General features: G+C 44.2%; 1 protein-coding gene across 1 annotated transcript in view; it reads left to right on the top strand.

Moving 5' to 3' along the window:
* Positions 1–16,658, top strand: part of LOC106607457 (ubiquitin thioesterase Zranb1) — a 34,306-nt gene that overhangs the window by 10,376 nt on the left and 7,272 nt on the right. The window contains exons 3-6 of the mRNA XM_014204423.2: positions 9,825–10,012; positions 10,593–10,746; positions 14,580–14,651; positions 16,424–16,622. Coding sequence (XP_014059898.2) covers positions 9,825–10,012; positions 10,593–10,746; positions 14,580–14,651; positions 16,424–16,622 — 613 coding nt within the window. The remainder of the gene's footprint in view (positions 1–9,824; positions 10,013–10,592; positions 10,747–14,579; positions 14,652–16,423; positions 16,623–16,658) is intronic.

Genomic DNA, 16,658 nt, shown 5'->3' with positions numbered 1-16,658 from the left:
GCAGACTGGGATAGGGAGAGATTGAATACGTCCGTAAACACTCCAGCCAACTGGTCTGCGCATGCTCCGAGGACGCGGCTAGGATGCCGTCTGGGCCAGCAGCATTGCAAGGGTTAACATGCTTAAAACTTCCTACTCACATTCGGCCACAGAGAATGAGAGCCCACAGTCCTTGGGAGCGGGCCGCGTCGGTGGCACTGTGTTATCCTCAAAGCGGGCTAAGAAGGCGTTTAGCTTGGCTGGGAGCCAGACGTCGGTTTCCGCGGTGTGGCTGGTTTTCCCTTTGTAATCCGTGACTGTTTGTAGATCCTGCCACATACGTCTCATGTCAGAGCCATTTTGAATTGCGACTCCACTTTGCCTCTATACTGACATTTTGCCTGTTTGCCTTACGAAGGGAATAACTACACTGTTTGTATTTGACCATATTCCCAGTGACCTTGTCATGGTTAAATGCAGTGGTTTGCGCTTTCAGTTTTGCGCGAATGCTGCCATCTATCCATGGTTTCTTTGGGTAGCTTTTTATAGTCACCATGGGAAAGACATCCCTTATAAGCGTCAATGTTATTCTCAAAGGCTACCCGGAACATATCCCAGTTCACGTGATCAAAACAATCTTGAAGCATGGATTCTGATTGGTCAGACCAGTGTTGAATAGACCTTAGCATGGGTACTTCCTATTGAGTTTCTGCCTATAGGAAGGGAGAAGCAAAATGGAGTTGTGATCTTATTTGCAAAAGGGAGGGTGGGGGAGGGCCTTGTAGGCATCTCGAAAAGACGAGTAGCAGTGATCTAGTGTTTTTCCTGAGCGAGTACTACAGTCAATGTGCTGATAGAACTTCGGTAGCCTTTTCCTCAAATTTGCTTTGTTAAAATCCCCAGCAACAATAAATGCGGCCAAAGGATATGTGGTTTCCAGTTTGCATAAAGTCCAGTGTAGTTCTTTGAGGCCCTCGTGGTATCGGCTTGAGGGGGAATATACACGGCTGTACACGGCTATAACGAAAAGAGAATTATCTTGGGAGGTAATACGATCAGCATTTGATTGTGCGGTATTCTAGGTCGGATGAACAAAAGGACTTGAGTTTCTGTATGTTTACACAATCACACCACGAGTAGTTAATCATGAAGCATACACCCCCGCCTTTCTTCTTCATGGAAAGTTATTTATTTCTGTCCGCACGATGAATTGAGAACCCAGCTGGCTGTATGGACGGGGATTCCGTGAAAACATTATGTGAAACAGAGTATGTCTCTCTAGAAGGAGATCCTCGCCCTGAGCTCGTCTACTTTATTGTCCAGAGACGGAACATTGGCAAGTAATATACTCGGAAACGGTGGATGGTGTGCCCGCCTCCTGAGTCGGACTAGAAGTCCACTCTGAATACCTCTTCTCCGCCGGTGGAGACTTGGAGCATACTCTGGGATAACTTCAATAATGTAATTCGTAATGCTGGCGAGTTACAAGCCCTCTGATATCCCAAAGTTATTTACGGCTGTATGTAATAACACAAAAAATGTTCTGGGCTAATAATGTAAGCGCGAACACACCAAAAAAATAAATACTGCCATGTCTGTCAGCACCATCTTGGGTTAAAACAGCAGATTTCATCTTAATGTAATGACATGAAAAGAAATTGGCAGATTATCATCAATGATTTATCAACAGCTGTAACCAGTTGTCCAGTGTAGGAAATACTCACTGGTACCCTAGTTTACAGAACGACAAACATTCTGTTCAGTCTAGCAAACAAGAATATCTGTCAGGTGAGGGTAAGGGTTGGAGGAACATAGTGAACCTATAGACTATGGTTGAGTTCCTGCCTGATATATTGCTATATCTTATGTGGTTAGCTGATATGGTACCTATCTGGCATTCATCTGCACTGTAGTCAGACAGGAACTCAACCTCTGGCTTGAGTCAACACAGCACAGCAGTTCCTAACTGTTCATCCATCCACCCACTCAGCTTGCACAGGCTGCAGCCTCTCCTCTCGGAGCATGAGCAGGGAATCTGTTAGCCCCAAGAAGTTATGTGGGACGCTAGCGTGCCACCCGTGGTGCACCCTATCAACAGCAGGTGCATTTCAAGAGCGGCAAATTTGAAACCAAATAAATGTCAAAATTCAAATTTTTCAAACATACAACTATCTTACACCCTTTGAAAGATAAACATCTCCTTAATCTAACCACGTTGTCCGATTTCAAAAAGGTTTTACGGCGAAAGCATAAAGTTAGATTATGTTAGGAGAGTACATTGACAATAGCTGTGTGTAATGTTTTGTCAATTCAAAGACAGGCGTCACCAAAACCATAAAACCAGCTAAAATGATGCACTAACCTTTTACAATCTCCATCAGATGACACTCCCAGGACATTATGTTAGACAATGCATGCATTTTTAGTTCTATCAAGTTCATATTTATATCCAAAAACAGCGTTTTACTACGGCATTGATGTTGAGGAAATCGTTTCCCTCCAATAACCGGCAGTCAAGTCAGCACCACAAATTAAATAATTAAAATTAGAAAACATTGGTAAAATATTATATTGTCATTTAAAGAATTATAGATTTACATCTCTTGAACGCAATCAACTTGCCAGATTTAAAAATAACCTTACTGGGAAATCACACTTTGCAATAATCTGAGCACTGCGCCCAGAAAAATATGCTTTGCTATACAGACAAACGGCCATGTTGGAGAGATCTAAAATCGAAAATACTATGTAAATAATCCATTACCTTTGATTCTCTTCATCAGATGTCACTTCCAGGAATCCCAGGTCCATAACGAATGTAGTTTTGTTCAAAAAAGCTCATCATTTATATCCAAAAAGCTCCGTGTTGTTAGCACATGATCTAAGCCAGCCGGACTTCTCGTCATGAACGAGGGGAAAAAATATATTTACGTTCGTTCAAACATGTCAAACGTTGTATAGCATAAATCATTAGTGCCTTTTTTAACCAGAACATGAATAATATTCAAGGTGGACGAATGCATTCTCTTTTATAACGTATTGGAACGAGGGTACCCAACATGAACTCGCGCGCCAGAGTCTAATCGGCCATCACCGTTCCATGGCTCTTGTTCGGTCAGATCTCACAGTAAAAGACTCAAAACACTTTGTAAAGGCTGGTGACATCTAGTGGAAGCAATAGGAAGTGCCAAAACATTAATCAACCCCTGTGTGTTTCAATGGCATAGGCTTAAAGGTAATTCAACACATCAGGTATCCACTTCCTGTCAGAAAATGTCTCAGGGTTTTGCCTGCCAAATGAGTTCTGTTATACTCACAGACACCATTCAAACAGTTTTAGAAACTTTAGGGTGTTTTCTATCCATATATAATAAGTATATGCATATTCTAGTTACTGGGTAGGATTAGTAACCAGATTAAATCGGGTACTTTTTTTTATCCAGCCGTGAAAATACTGCCCCCTAGCCCCAACCAGGTTAATAGGGAAAGATGAGAAGTCGAGTCCACAATTCAGAATTCCACTTCCTGTTTCAATCGGTCTCGGGGTTTTGACTGCCATTTGAGTTCTGTTATACTCACAGACACCATTCAAACAGTTTTAGAAACGTTAGGGTGTTTTCTATCCATATATAATAGGTATATGCATGCCCTAGCTTCTGAGTTTGATTAGTAGGCCGTTGAAAATGGGAACGATTTTTTTTCAAAATGCGCTGTGGCGCCCCCTATCCTAGGGTATCCTCAAGAGGTTAACAATGCATTGTGGGAAGTACCCTGTATAAAAATTGCGTATCCAGGAACAGTTTTAGTCATGTTGCTATGATGCATTCCAAGCCTTTACCCTCCAGAAGCTAGCGATTGAGGATGTTTGCTCCACTGTAGGACAAGATGCCTGTTTGTATTAAGGACAGTCTGCTTGAGTGAGGGTATCCTTGTCTATCTTTACAGCCCACTGGCTTGTGCCACAGCAGGTTTATTATTGGACTTTCTCATTTTATTATAGAGACTCTTCATTGCCTGAACACAGCATGCAGGCTTCAAGTGGTCCCTATGCTTCAGGAAGCTTTCGCTGATGACCTGTCTTATTGTGTGTGTGTGTGTGTGTGTGTGTGTGTGTGTGTGTGTGTGTGTGTGTGTCTGCTTGCCAGTTTTACATCTGAATGAATCAGTAAAAGGAGTGAATGCACAGAGGCTACGATACTAGTCTTGTTTGTTTGTGTGAGTGGGTAGATCTATTGGTACCAAGAAGAAAAAACCCATAGACATGTCAGCCCAGAAGGACTGGAATTGAATACACCTGGGCATAGCTAGCACATCAACTAGGCTACATGACTTGCCTGCAAAGCTGCAACACAACCTGAAACAACATGAAATGTGATATAATTGGTGAAATGATTGAACAGGAATTGGTACTGTGGGATGAACCTGTTTGGATAAACCCACTCTATGCAATCTATAGATCAGGTCATCTATTTTCTTTGGTAGCTATCATGAGTAGTCAGAGCTCTGAATCACACACTACCTAGCCTATGTCATGCATACTATCAGTAGGTTAATTTAGCCATGAAGCCATTGTGGAAAGAAGTTGTAAACGGGCACAAAGTGTGCTGTAGATGGCATGTTGCCCCCTATTCTGAAGTGCTAACCTATGTGTCACTGATTGTCAGAGGCTACTGTTGTGGCAGACGACCTGTGAAGTTGTGCGAATGCTGCCAGTTAAAAATCTGTCAAAACAATTGGGAGCTACAGTAACACACTGTTCATCTAGCCCTCTGTCTACACTTCTTCCTTGACAGACCATTGAAGGCCCTGGGTTTCTGCTGCCCTGAGATCAATTAGACTCCTATTTATGCAGGCTCATAGCCAGCCTTTAGTTAATTCAATTGATTTGGTGTTACCGTAAGGGGAAATTCAATCATATTTGGTTTTCTTGTAAAAAAGTGTCTCCTGACTCTGTCAATTGGAGATCTGGACAAACAGGCGAGAGAAAAAAGGAGAGGACTGGAGAAAATAAAGGAAAGTGGTAGGTCTAGATGCTATGTGCCAGGTGAATTAATTTAATTACAATTATTTATTTTTTGCATACATAACTCAATGCGGTAATGAGAATATTGTTGGAGTTTATCTTATGAATGTTTAGTGTAGGCCTACTGATCTGCACCTACATGTACCTAGTTTGCTGATGCTAATTTACAACAATGGTCCTCTGTAGCTCAGTTGGTAGGACATGGGGCTTGCAAGTCCAGGATTATGGGTTCAATTCCCAGGCGCCACCCATAAGTAAAAATGTATGCTTGCATGACTAAGTTGCTTTGGATAAAAGGGTGTGCTAAATTGCATATCAATATCATATCAACAGCATTATAGATATAAGTTGATTAAATAGACCCTTTTTCTGTGGGGGGAAATGAGCACTTTCATGAATTTTGTCTTGATTATTTTTCAAAGTTCTCCACCCTTACAAAAAGAGTTGCTCTATATTTGGATCCATTTCCTTCCTAATGTATTGTGTATGTGTTGTAAATGATGTGAGTGCAGTTCTGACTGTGCAGGCCGGCCGGCTGGCAGGCACACCCACAATAATGGACTGCTGTGAGAAGTGGTTGTGGTCTTGTCTCTCACATTCCTGTCTGAGCTCTCTCTCCCTCCCTCTCTATTACTCTCTGGCAAGCTCCTAACAACACAGTTTGTCCTCCCACTCCCTCTCTTCCTTCTCACACTTTCTCTTAGTTACTTTCTAAAACACACACGTGTGTGTGTGTGAGATATATAACACAACGTTCACATTTTATTTGTCACATACACTTGTTTAGCAGATGTTATTGCGGGTGTAGCGAAATGCTTGTGCTTCTAGTTCCAGCAGTGCAGCAATATCTTCTAAGTAATATCTAACAATTTCACAACAAATACTTAATACACACACATCTAAAGGAATGGAATTAAGAATATATAACATTATGGACGAGCAATGTCAGAGCGGCATAGACTAAGATATAGTATAGAATACTGTATATACATCTGAGATGAGTAATGCAAGATATGTAAACATTATTAAAGTGACTAGTGTTCCATTTATTATAGTGGCCAATGATATCAAGTCTGTATGTAGGTAGCAGCCTCTCTTTGCTAGTGATGGCTATTTAAGTCTGATGGCCTTGAGATAGAAGTTGTTTTTCAGTCTCGCGGTCCCAGCTTTGATTCAACTGTACTGACCTTGACTTCTGGATGATAGGGGGGTGAACAGGCAGCGGCTCGGGTGATTGTTGTCCTTGATGATCTTTTTGGCCTTCCTGTGACATCGGGTGCTGTTGGTGTCCTGGAGAGCAGGTAGTTTGCCCCTGGTGATGCGTTGTGCAGACCGTACCACCCTCTGGAGAGCCCTGCGGTTGTGCCGTACCAGATGGTGATACAGCCCGACAGGATGCTCTCAATTGTGCATCTATAAAAGTTTGAGGGTTTTCGGTGACAAGCCAAATTTCTTCAGCCTCCTGAGGTTGAAGAGGCGCTGTTTCGCCGTCTTCACCACACTTTCTTTGTGGGTGGACCATTTCAGTTTGTCATTGATTTATGTACACAGGAACTTAACTTTCCACCTTCTCCACTGCTGTCCCGTCGATGTGGATAGGGGGTGCTCCCTCTGCTGTTTTCCTGAAGTCCACGATCATCTCTTTTTTGTTTTGTTGACGTTGAGTATTTTCCTGACACCACACTCCCAGAGCCCTCACCCCCTCCCGGTAGGCTGCATCGTTGTTGTTGGTAATCAAGTCTACTACTGTAGTGTCGTCTGCAAACTTGATGATTTTGAGTTGGAGGCGTGCATGGCCACACAGTCATGGGTGAACAGGGAGTACAGGAGGGGACTGAGCACGCACCCTTGTGTTGAGGATCAGCAAAGTGAAGGTGTTGGATCCTACCTTCACCACCTGGGGGGCGGCCCGTCAGGAAGTCCAGGACCCAATTGCACAGGGCAGGGTTCAGACCCAGGGCCTCGAGCTTAATGATGAGCTTGGATGGTACATTGACTATAACTCAGCCTTCAACAGCATACAACAGTATTCTTACATGGGTATTCCTCTTATCCAGATGGGATAGGGCAGTGTGCAATGTGATGGCAATTGCACTGTCTGTGGACCTATTGGGGCGGTAGGCAAATTGAAGTGGGTCTAGAGTGACAGGTAAGGTGGAGGTGATTTGATCCTTGACTAGTCTCTCAAAGCACTTGATGACAGAAGTGAGTGCTACGGGGCAATAGTCATTTTGTTCCTGTACTCATGAATGCAAATGAACTATGGTAGCCATCTTGAAGCATGTGGGGACAGCAGACTGGGATAGGGAGAGACTGAATATGTTTGTAAACACTCCAGCCAGCTGGTCTGCGCATGCTCTGAGGATGCGGCTAGGGATGCCGTCTGGGCCGGCAGCCTTGTGAGGGTTAAGGCGTTTAAATGTCTTACTCACGTCGGCCATGGAGGAGGAGAGCCCGCAGTCCTTGGTAGCTGGCCGCATCGGTGGCCTTAAAGCGGGCAAAGAACGTGTTTAGCTTGTCCAGAAGCAAGACGTCGGTGTCCGCAACGTAGCTGTTTTTTCTTTTGTAGTCCATGATTGTCTGTAGACCCTGCCACATACGTCTCTTGTCTGAGCCATTGAATTGTGACTCCTTTGTTTCTATACTGATGTTTTGCCTGTTTGATTGCCTTGCGGAGGCAATGACCGCTCTGTTTGTATTCTGACATGTTCCCAGTCACCTTTCCATGGTTAAATGCAGTGGTTCACACTTTCAGTTTTGCGCGAATGCTGCCATTTGCCACTGTTTCTGGTTAGGGTAGGTTTTAATAGTCACAGTGGGTACAACCTCTCCTATACACTTCTTGATAAACTGAGTAACCATCTGTGTACACGTAAGTATTATTCTCCAAAGCTACCCGGAACATATCCCAGTCCGCGTGCTCAAAACAATCTTGAAGCGTGGATTCTGATTGGTCAGACCAGCGTTGAATAGTCCTTAGCACGGGTACTTCCTGTTTTAGTTTCTACCTATAGGAAGGGAAGAGCAAAATGGAGTCGTGGTCAGATTTGCCGAAAGGAGGGCAGGGGAGGGCCTTGTATGCATCCTGGAAGTTGGAATAACAATGGTCGAGTATTTTTCCAGCGCGAGTGCTACAGTCGATTTGCTGATAGAATTTAGGAAGCCTTTTCCTTATTTGCTTTGTTAAAATCCCCTGCTACAATAAATGCAGCCTCAGGATATGTGATTTCCAGTTTGCATAAAGTCCAAGTTCCTTGAGGGCCGTCCTGGTATCGGCTTGAGGGGAGATATACACGGCTGTGACAATAACCAAAAATAATTCTCTTGGGAGACAATATAGTCGGCATTTGATTGAAGCATTCTAGGTCCGGTGAACAAAAGTACTTGAGTTTCTGAATGTTAGCACAATCACACAATGAGTTGTTAATGTTGAAACATACATTCTTCTTCCCGGAGAGATGTTTATTCCTGTCGGCGCGATGTAATGAGAATCCAGGTGGCTGGACCGACTCTGACAGTATATCCCGAGAGAACCATTTCCATGAAACAGAGTATGTTACAATCCCTGTTGTCTCTCTGGAAAAAAAACCTTACCCTGATCTCATCAACCTTGTTATCCAGGGCCTGAAATATTAACGAGTAATATGCTCGGAAGCGGTGGGTGGTGTGCACACCTCCTGAGTCTGACTAGAAGACTGCTCCTACTTCCTCTTCTCCGCCTGAGTTTTTTTTGGGGTCGGCCTCTGGAATAAGTTCAATTGCCCTGGGTGGCGCGAACAAAGGATCGGGAAAGTCGTGTTCTTTGTTGTAATGCTGGTGAGTTACTGCCGCTCTGATACCAAATAGCTCTTCCCGGCTGTGTGTAATAACACATACAATATAAGAAATAATACCAAAAATAAATACAAATACTGCCAAGTATTACTAGAAGCGAAGCAGCCCTCTCTGTCGGTGCCATCTTTTTGATCACTCACACTGATTACCCTTTTGAGTGTAGAACAATAGTTAGTCAGGGAGTAATGTTGTTGTGTAATGTGCCAGAGACTGCTGCATGGGTATTTCAGAAATCTGAACAAAAATGATGAGGCTGGTAGAAGCACTGGAAATGTTCTAATTTTATCTTCCCCCACACTTTTTATAATGCTGTTCTTTTTCAAATGGTGGTTTTGTTTCAGTACTGTAGTAGTAAATCTACCCTGGTGCCTATGTGGTTTTGGCAAGGATTAGCCTACAAATGATTGGGATGGTAAACGCAAAGACTTTCCACCATGACTAATATACAGATACACTGAGTGTCCAAACATTAGGAACACCTTCTCTTTCTATGGCAGACTGACCAGGTGAATCCAGGTGAAAGCTATGATCCCTTTTTTAAATCCACTTCTGTCAGTGTAGATGAAGGGGAGGATACTGGTTAAATAAGGATTTTAAGCCTTGGGACATGCATGTGTGCTATTGAGAGGGTGAATGGGCAAGATAACAGATTGAAGCGCCTTTGAACAGGGTATGGTAGTAGATGCCAGGAGCACCGGTTTGAGTGTGTCAAGAACTGCAGCGCTGCTGGGTTTCCCGTGTGTATCAAGAATTGTCCACCACCCAAAGGACATCCAGCCAACTTGACACAACTGTGAGACGTGTTGGAGTCAACATAGGCTAGAGTCCATGCCCCAACGAATTGAGGCTGCTCTGAGGGCAAAAGGGGTGGAACTCAATATTAGGAAGGTGTTCCTAATGTTTTGTAAACTGTACATTGAGTTTATGTAGTGTGTGTGTGGCTTGTGTTTTTCACTGCTCACTAATTTCCCCCACTCTTTTTCTGCAGGTGTGGTAGAGGGGGACCTGGCTGCAGTAGAGGCCTATAAATCATCAGGGGGGGACATCGCCAGGCAGCTGACGTCCGACGAGGTGCGCCTTCTCAACCGGCCCTCGGCCTTTGACGACGGCTTCACCCTGGTCCACCTGGCCATCCGCTTCCAGAGGAAGGACATGCTGGCTGTGCTCCTCACTGAGGTCAGGACGACATTCAGGCCCTGCCAATGTATTAGCTGTAATGGTACAGGTCAAAGACTTCATTTATTCAGCTGTACCAGTTAGTGTAGATTAAATGTGCTGGTAAATAGTCACTTCATCTCCAGGTTGAGTTAGTTTCTACATGTCAATGTTTTGAAGATCCGGCTGATGAATAGCTCTGTTCACCTCTATCTACCGGGAGAGGACACAGGGATGGGATGTGTTGTATTGAGCTATGGTGTGTGGCAGATCAATGGGTGTGTAAACATGATCCCAGATTATCCCACTGCTGACTGGAAGTGTGTGTGTGTGTGTGTGTGTGAACCCTGGAAGGACTGGCAGGATTATGTCCGCTAAGGAAGGACAGGGCATGGTCTACCTGGGGCCTGTTCAGAAGGGTGCGGTGTTACCGAACGTTCAGATAGATTGTGTTAAACAGATATGATTGACTCAGGGATTCTACTCATTACATTTCTCCCTGGAACGCTCTGAATGTTTCACCTGGGTTTCATGCTCCCTAGGTTATATTTGCAGTAGGAGACATTTTATCATTCCTCTGTCACATTCTCTCTGTGTCTAGGTGTCCCAGCAGGCAGCTAAGTGTATCCCAGCCATGGTGTGCCCTGAGCTGACGGAGCAGATCCGTCGGGAGGTGGCTGCCTCCCTGCACCAGCGCAAGGGAGACTTCACCTGCTACTTCCTCACTGACCTGGTCACCTTCACCCTGCCAGCAGGTCAGCCTCCCACTGACCTATTATATACTACTGCAGTTTTATTTAGCGTAGTTACTGTGTATAGTTGTGGCGTCCTGTTTTTCTGCTCTTCTACAATAAAGCTTCATGTCTTAGGCCTGTATGATGGTAGAATGCATGCTTTGCGTTAGGGAATTGTATGGTTGTTTCCAACTACTCTTGAGAAAAATAATTTCCCTAGCACCATCTTACGGTATTGTCGGATGAACTGGCCAACTGCTTATTTCCCAAATCAGGGCTCCAGAATGTTACGATTTGGTCGCGTTTTGCCACTCTTTGACTTGGCTGTGCGAGTAAAATATTGAATTGCTTGCATCTGTGCGAGCTGGAAATTCTAGCTGGTCACTTCAGTGAACATTTTCTGTTTTTTTGGGAGGCTACAATTATGATTTGGTGAAACACAAGGCTCCAGTCTGCAACCATTTAGTCACATTTTGCAACCCTTTGACTTGACTGTGCGAGTGAAAATGAATTAGATGCACCGATGTGTGCTGCACATTCAACTTGGTCACCACACTCCAATTATACTATTCTTTTTTTAGGAGGATAAAACCATGATTTGGTCAAACAGTGCATTATCCTCATGATGCCGGTAATGAAAGTGTCTGCCCTGTGCCTGTTTCGCTGGCGGAAGCCACTGTCTGACTTGCCTAGTTTAAAATAAAAGAAGAAAAAAGATTGCTCCTTTTTTCTATTGTGTGACGCCGCTGCTAAACTTTTGTGTGACCAAATCATATGCTGGTGCCACCAACTTAAAAACCAGGGGGAAAAGTTAGTCTGGAGCCCTGCAAAGCAAAGTAGTATTTTCATATGTACGGAGTTTTTGGTAGTGTACGCAAGGTTGAAAGTACAGCTATTTTAGTTGAATTCCTACTTGAGAAATAGGCTACATTGTGGTTAAAGACGAGAGCTGCAGGGCTGGTAAGCAGTGATGTCTGGTATGCAGAGTATTTGGGGAGCATGCAGATGCATTGGCTGTTTTTGTTCTGTTGCCCAACGTCAATGCATTCATTTATTGAGCTGAAGAATAGCCACTACTGTTGTCAAGGGCTCCAAGCGCACACACAGTAGCCCTATAGCTTTATTGTGGAAATAAAAATACACACAAACAAAACATGGTTTGACATTGGAAAATACTGTCAAATGTGGTGTCTGTAGTTTGCAGAGATGTTAGTCAAATCAAATGTTATTTGTCATGTGCCGAATACAACCGGTGTAGACCTTGCAGTGAAATGCTTACTTACAAGCCCTTAACCAACAATGCAGTTTTAAGAAAAACTATTTACTAAATAAACTGAAGTAAACAATAAGTAAATAGAAAAATAATAAGAGGTTAGTAGAGGTAATTGAGGTAATATGTACATATAGGTAGATGTAAAGTGGCTATGCATAGATAATAAACAGAGAGTAGCAGCAGCATAAAAGAGGCGTCTGGGTAGCCCTTTGATTAGCTGTTCAGGCGTCTTATGGCTTGGGGGTAGAAGCTGTTAAGAAGCCTTATGGACCTAGACTTGGCGTTCCGGTACTGCTTGCCGTGCGGTAGCAGAGAAAACAGTCTATGACAACAGTGGCTGGAGTATTTGGCAATTTTTAGGGCCTTCCTCTGACACCACCTGGTATAGAGGTCCTGGATGGCAGGAAACTTGGCCCCAGTGACATACTGGCCTCTACGCACTACCCTCTAGTGCCTTGCGGTCGGAGGTCTAGCAGTTGCCTTACCAGGCAGTGATGCAACCAGTCAGGATGCTCTCGATGGTGCAGCTGTAGACGTTTTTGAGGATCTGAGGACCCATGCCAAATCTTTTCAGTCTCCTGAGGGGAAAAAGGTTTTGTTGTGCCCTCTTCATGACTGTCTTGGTGTTTGGACCATGACAGTATGTTGGTGATGTGGACACCAAGGAACTTGAAGCTTTCAACCTGCTCTACTACAGCCCTGTCGATTAGAATGGGGGCGTGCTCAGCCCTCCTTTTCCTGTTGGTCATCTCCTTTGTCTTGCTCACATTGAGGGAGAGGTTGTTATCCTGGCACCACACTGCCAGGTCTCTGACCTCCCTATAGGCTGTCTCATCATGTCGGTGATCAGGCCTTTCACTGTTGTCATCTGCAAACAATGGTGTTGGAGTTGTGCTTGGCCATGCAGTCATGGGTGAACAGGGAGTAGAGGGGACATAGCACGCACCCCTGAGGGGCCCCCGTGTTGAGGATCAGTGTGGCAGATGTTACCTACCCTTACCACTTGCGGGCGGCCCGTCAGGAAGTTCAGGATCCAGTTGCAGAGGGAGGTGTTTAGTCCCAGGGTCCTTAGCTTAGTGATGAGCTTTGAAGGCACTATGTTGTTGAATGCTGAGCTGTAGTCTACGAATAGCATTCTCACATAGGTGTTCCTTTTGTCCATGTGGGAAAGGACAGTGTTGAGTGCAATAGAGATTACATCCTTTGTGGATCTGTTGGTGCGGTATGCAAATTGGAGTGGGTCCAGGGTTTCTGGGATAATGGTGTTGATGTGATTCATGACCAACCTTTCAACGCACTTCATGGCTACAGAAGTGAGTGCTACGGGTCGGTAGTCATTTAGGCAGGTTACCTTGGTGTTCTTGAGCACACGGACTATGGTTGTCTGCTTGAAACATATTGGTATTACAGACTCTGTCAGGGACAGATAAAAATTTTCAGTGAAGACACTTGACAGTTGGTCAGTGCATGCTCGGAGTATACATCCTGGTAATCCATCTGGCCATGCGGCCTTGTGAATGTTGACCTGTTTAAAGGTCTTACTCAAGTCGGCTACAGAGTGATCACAGAGTGGTCCGGAACAGCTGGTGCTCTCATGCTTGCCTCAACGCGCGTATAGAAGTCATTTAGCTCCTCTCGTAGACTCCTGTCACTGGGGAGCTCATGGCTGTGCTTCCCCTTTGTAGTCTGTAATAGTTTGCAAGCCCTGCCACATCTGATGAGCTTCGGAGCTGTTGTAGTAGGATTCAATCTTAGTCCTGTATTGACGCTTTGCCTGTTTGATGGTTCGTAGCTTATTATCTGTGTCATCTGACCACTTCCGTATTGAGTGAGTCACTGGTAATTGACAAATAGACACATACCCCTTGTCTTGCCGATGCACGGAAAATCCAGCCAGCTGTATGTTATCCATGTCATCGTTCAGCAGGACATAAGATATTACAGTTTTTTATGTCCCATTGGTAGGATAGTCTTGATCGGAGCTCATCCAGTTTATTTTTCCAATGATTGCACGTTGGCTAATAGGACTGATGGGAGAGGCGGGTTACCCACTCGCCGTCAGATTCTTAGACATCCCGACCTACGTCTCTTCATGTGAATGATGGGGATTTAATGAAGCCTTGTCCGGTTTCTGAAGTAAATCCTTCGCTTCCAACTCGTTTAAAGAAAAAATCTTTGTCCAGTACGAGGTGAGTAATCTCTGTTCTGATATCCAGAAGCTCTTTTCGGTCATAAGAGATGGTGGCAGAAACATTATGTACAAAATAAGTTTCAAATAACGCAAAAACATGAGCACAGTTGGTTAGGAGCCCGTAAAACGGCAGCTTTGACTCCTGCAACCTCAGGGTATTAAACCCTAATCACTTCAGCCTGGCTTGGTTTTTAACGTGTGTGCAGATCAAGAGGTTAAGACAGATTCACTTTCTTCTCTAAGCCCTAAACTTAATTTCAGTTGTCAAATAAATACGTGCTCTCCAACTTGCCCTTTTTGAAGTTCTTGGATGATGAACTGTATCAAGTCTTCCTTGTGTTGTGTAACTAAATCAATTGAATGCCACCCTACGTATGTTTTTGTCTGCAGATATCGAGGACTTGCCCCCAACAGTTCAGGAGAAACTGTTTGACGAGGTGCTAGACCGAGATGTACAGAAAGGTGAAATATTGACTTATTTCAGTAACTTAAAATACCACTATTTTACTGAATTGTGTGTGAGTGTGAGACCGTTGTCATAGTCAACACTGGGTGGCATCTATATAGTTTCCTATCCCCTCTACTAAATTGGAAGGCTGCTGTATAGTGTTGTATTACAGGTCTGTTCACTGCCTGCCAACAGTGTGCATTCCCTGCTGGCCTTTCTGACATTTTGCCTGCCCTTATCGTGTGTGCCTGCATCTGTGCTAATCATGCTAATTGAGTTTTAGGATTTCACTGATCCCTAAAAGGCTCTCCACAGGGATTTCGTAGTCTTCGCAAACGGAGCTATGGAGCTCTGTTTGCGTCGCGTTTAAAAAATTCAGCCTCACAAAAGTACCTAGAACTACGTAGAGGGCAACGCAAACAAACCTCCGTCGGATCCGTTGCGTAGACTGTGTAGATTCCTTTAATGAATGACTGTACTTCCTCCGCATGCCATCAATGGTGGTACTTTTCCACACTGATTGCTCACACTCTAGGGTGTCTTTTGACCTGTGTAGCTCCCCAAAGTTTGCAGCGCACCAAGGGTAACAAGCCAGTGTATGGAAGACATGGTGACCAGTCACCCTAGCCACCCTCCTGTCTTTCTCTCTGCTATGATGAAACTGCAAGTGCAGGTGTATCACTTTTCATCACACTCGATCCCCTCTCTGAAATATGATCACGCTGGGGTCCTTTCCAGTGCCACCACCTGTCATGTAGAATCAAGGTGGCCCCTTCATCCATCCGCAACTTGTCTTTGTACATAGTGCAAGCCCAGCATCACAATGGTGTCCTTGCCATCACTGTTAGTGATTGGAAGTTCGGCTCTTTTTACTGACTCGGATCTTTTTAACTCATTCAGTAAAAATAATTACTCTTTCGACTCATTTCGTTAATTTGAGTCAGTAATGCCCAAAGCACACAGGACCCCCTACCGGTAAACAATGAACTGTAAACTCGAAGGAGTCATGATTCTACAAGCCTTTCGTTCACATGTCGTTCACCATAAGGGGCTTATGGAGCTTTCATTTGTGACCAAGACTTTTAAAAGTGTGCTTTAAACAATGTGTAGATTTGTTGATTGCTATGTATACAAATAACATACATTTGAAATGACATCTAGTTGTTGCCGCAACCGGACAAGATTGTCAAGCAATGCATTGGTGGAATACATTGCTTTACTGCCGTCAGGGTGATAAGCACAATATCGTTCGAACTGCAGCACCCCAAATGATTCGTTCTCAAGTTTTTAGAGCAGAGACGGTGTATGTTTTGGTTCTACAAAGCTGTGTTCATCATAACATTCAATAATCAATCAGTTGCATTTCTTCTTTGCACCATGCGATCAATTATGAGTATTTTTTTATTTTGTATTTTTGTTTTCTATGCTGTTATTGCTGCCTGCAGCGTGATCTATTTTAGAGTTCTTGGTCGGAGCACGTCTCCGGAGCCACTGAGCCAGAGAAGCGCGTCTTAATTCTAATGTAGTAATCACAGCCTGCAGTTTAAACGAACAACAAAATGAACAGAAAACGAATCATGACTCTCAAGTCAGTAAAAAAGAGTCGTTCAAAAAGAAAGAATCGTTTGCAAACTGCACATCATTAATCACTGTACATCCCTATACTTTACAAGACTTGATGTTAGTTCTGGGCTGGAACAAAAGCCTGCACACCATGTAAAACCAAAGAGTGCTTCATTTTTTAAATTACCCCATTGCCCTTTCAAAGCCTCACTTTCTCTCTCAGAGCTGGAGGAGGAATCTCCTATCATCAACTGGTCTATAGAGCTAGGCACGCGGTTGGACAGCAGGCTGTATGCCCTGTGGAACCGCACGGCCGGGGACTGCCTGTTAGACTCAGTATTGCAGGCCACCTGGGGCATCTATGACAAGGACTCTGTCCTCCGCAAGACCCTTCACGACACCCTGCACAACTGCTCCCACTGGTGAGGCCTGGGTCTGGGGTGTGTAACTTTGTCTAG

The sequence above is a fragment of the Salmo salar genome, chromosome ssa01, assembly GCF_905237065.1.
Source record: "Salmo salar chromosome ssa01, Ssal_v3.1, whole genome shotgun sequence".
Lineage (NCBI taxonomy): Eukaryota > Metazoa > Chordata > Actinopteri > Salmoniformes > Salmonidae > Salmo > Salmo salar.
This window is presented reverse-complemented; position numbering and strand designations above follow the sequence as displayed.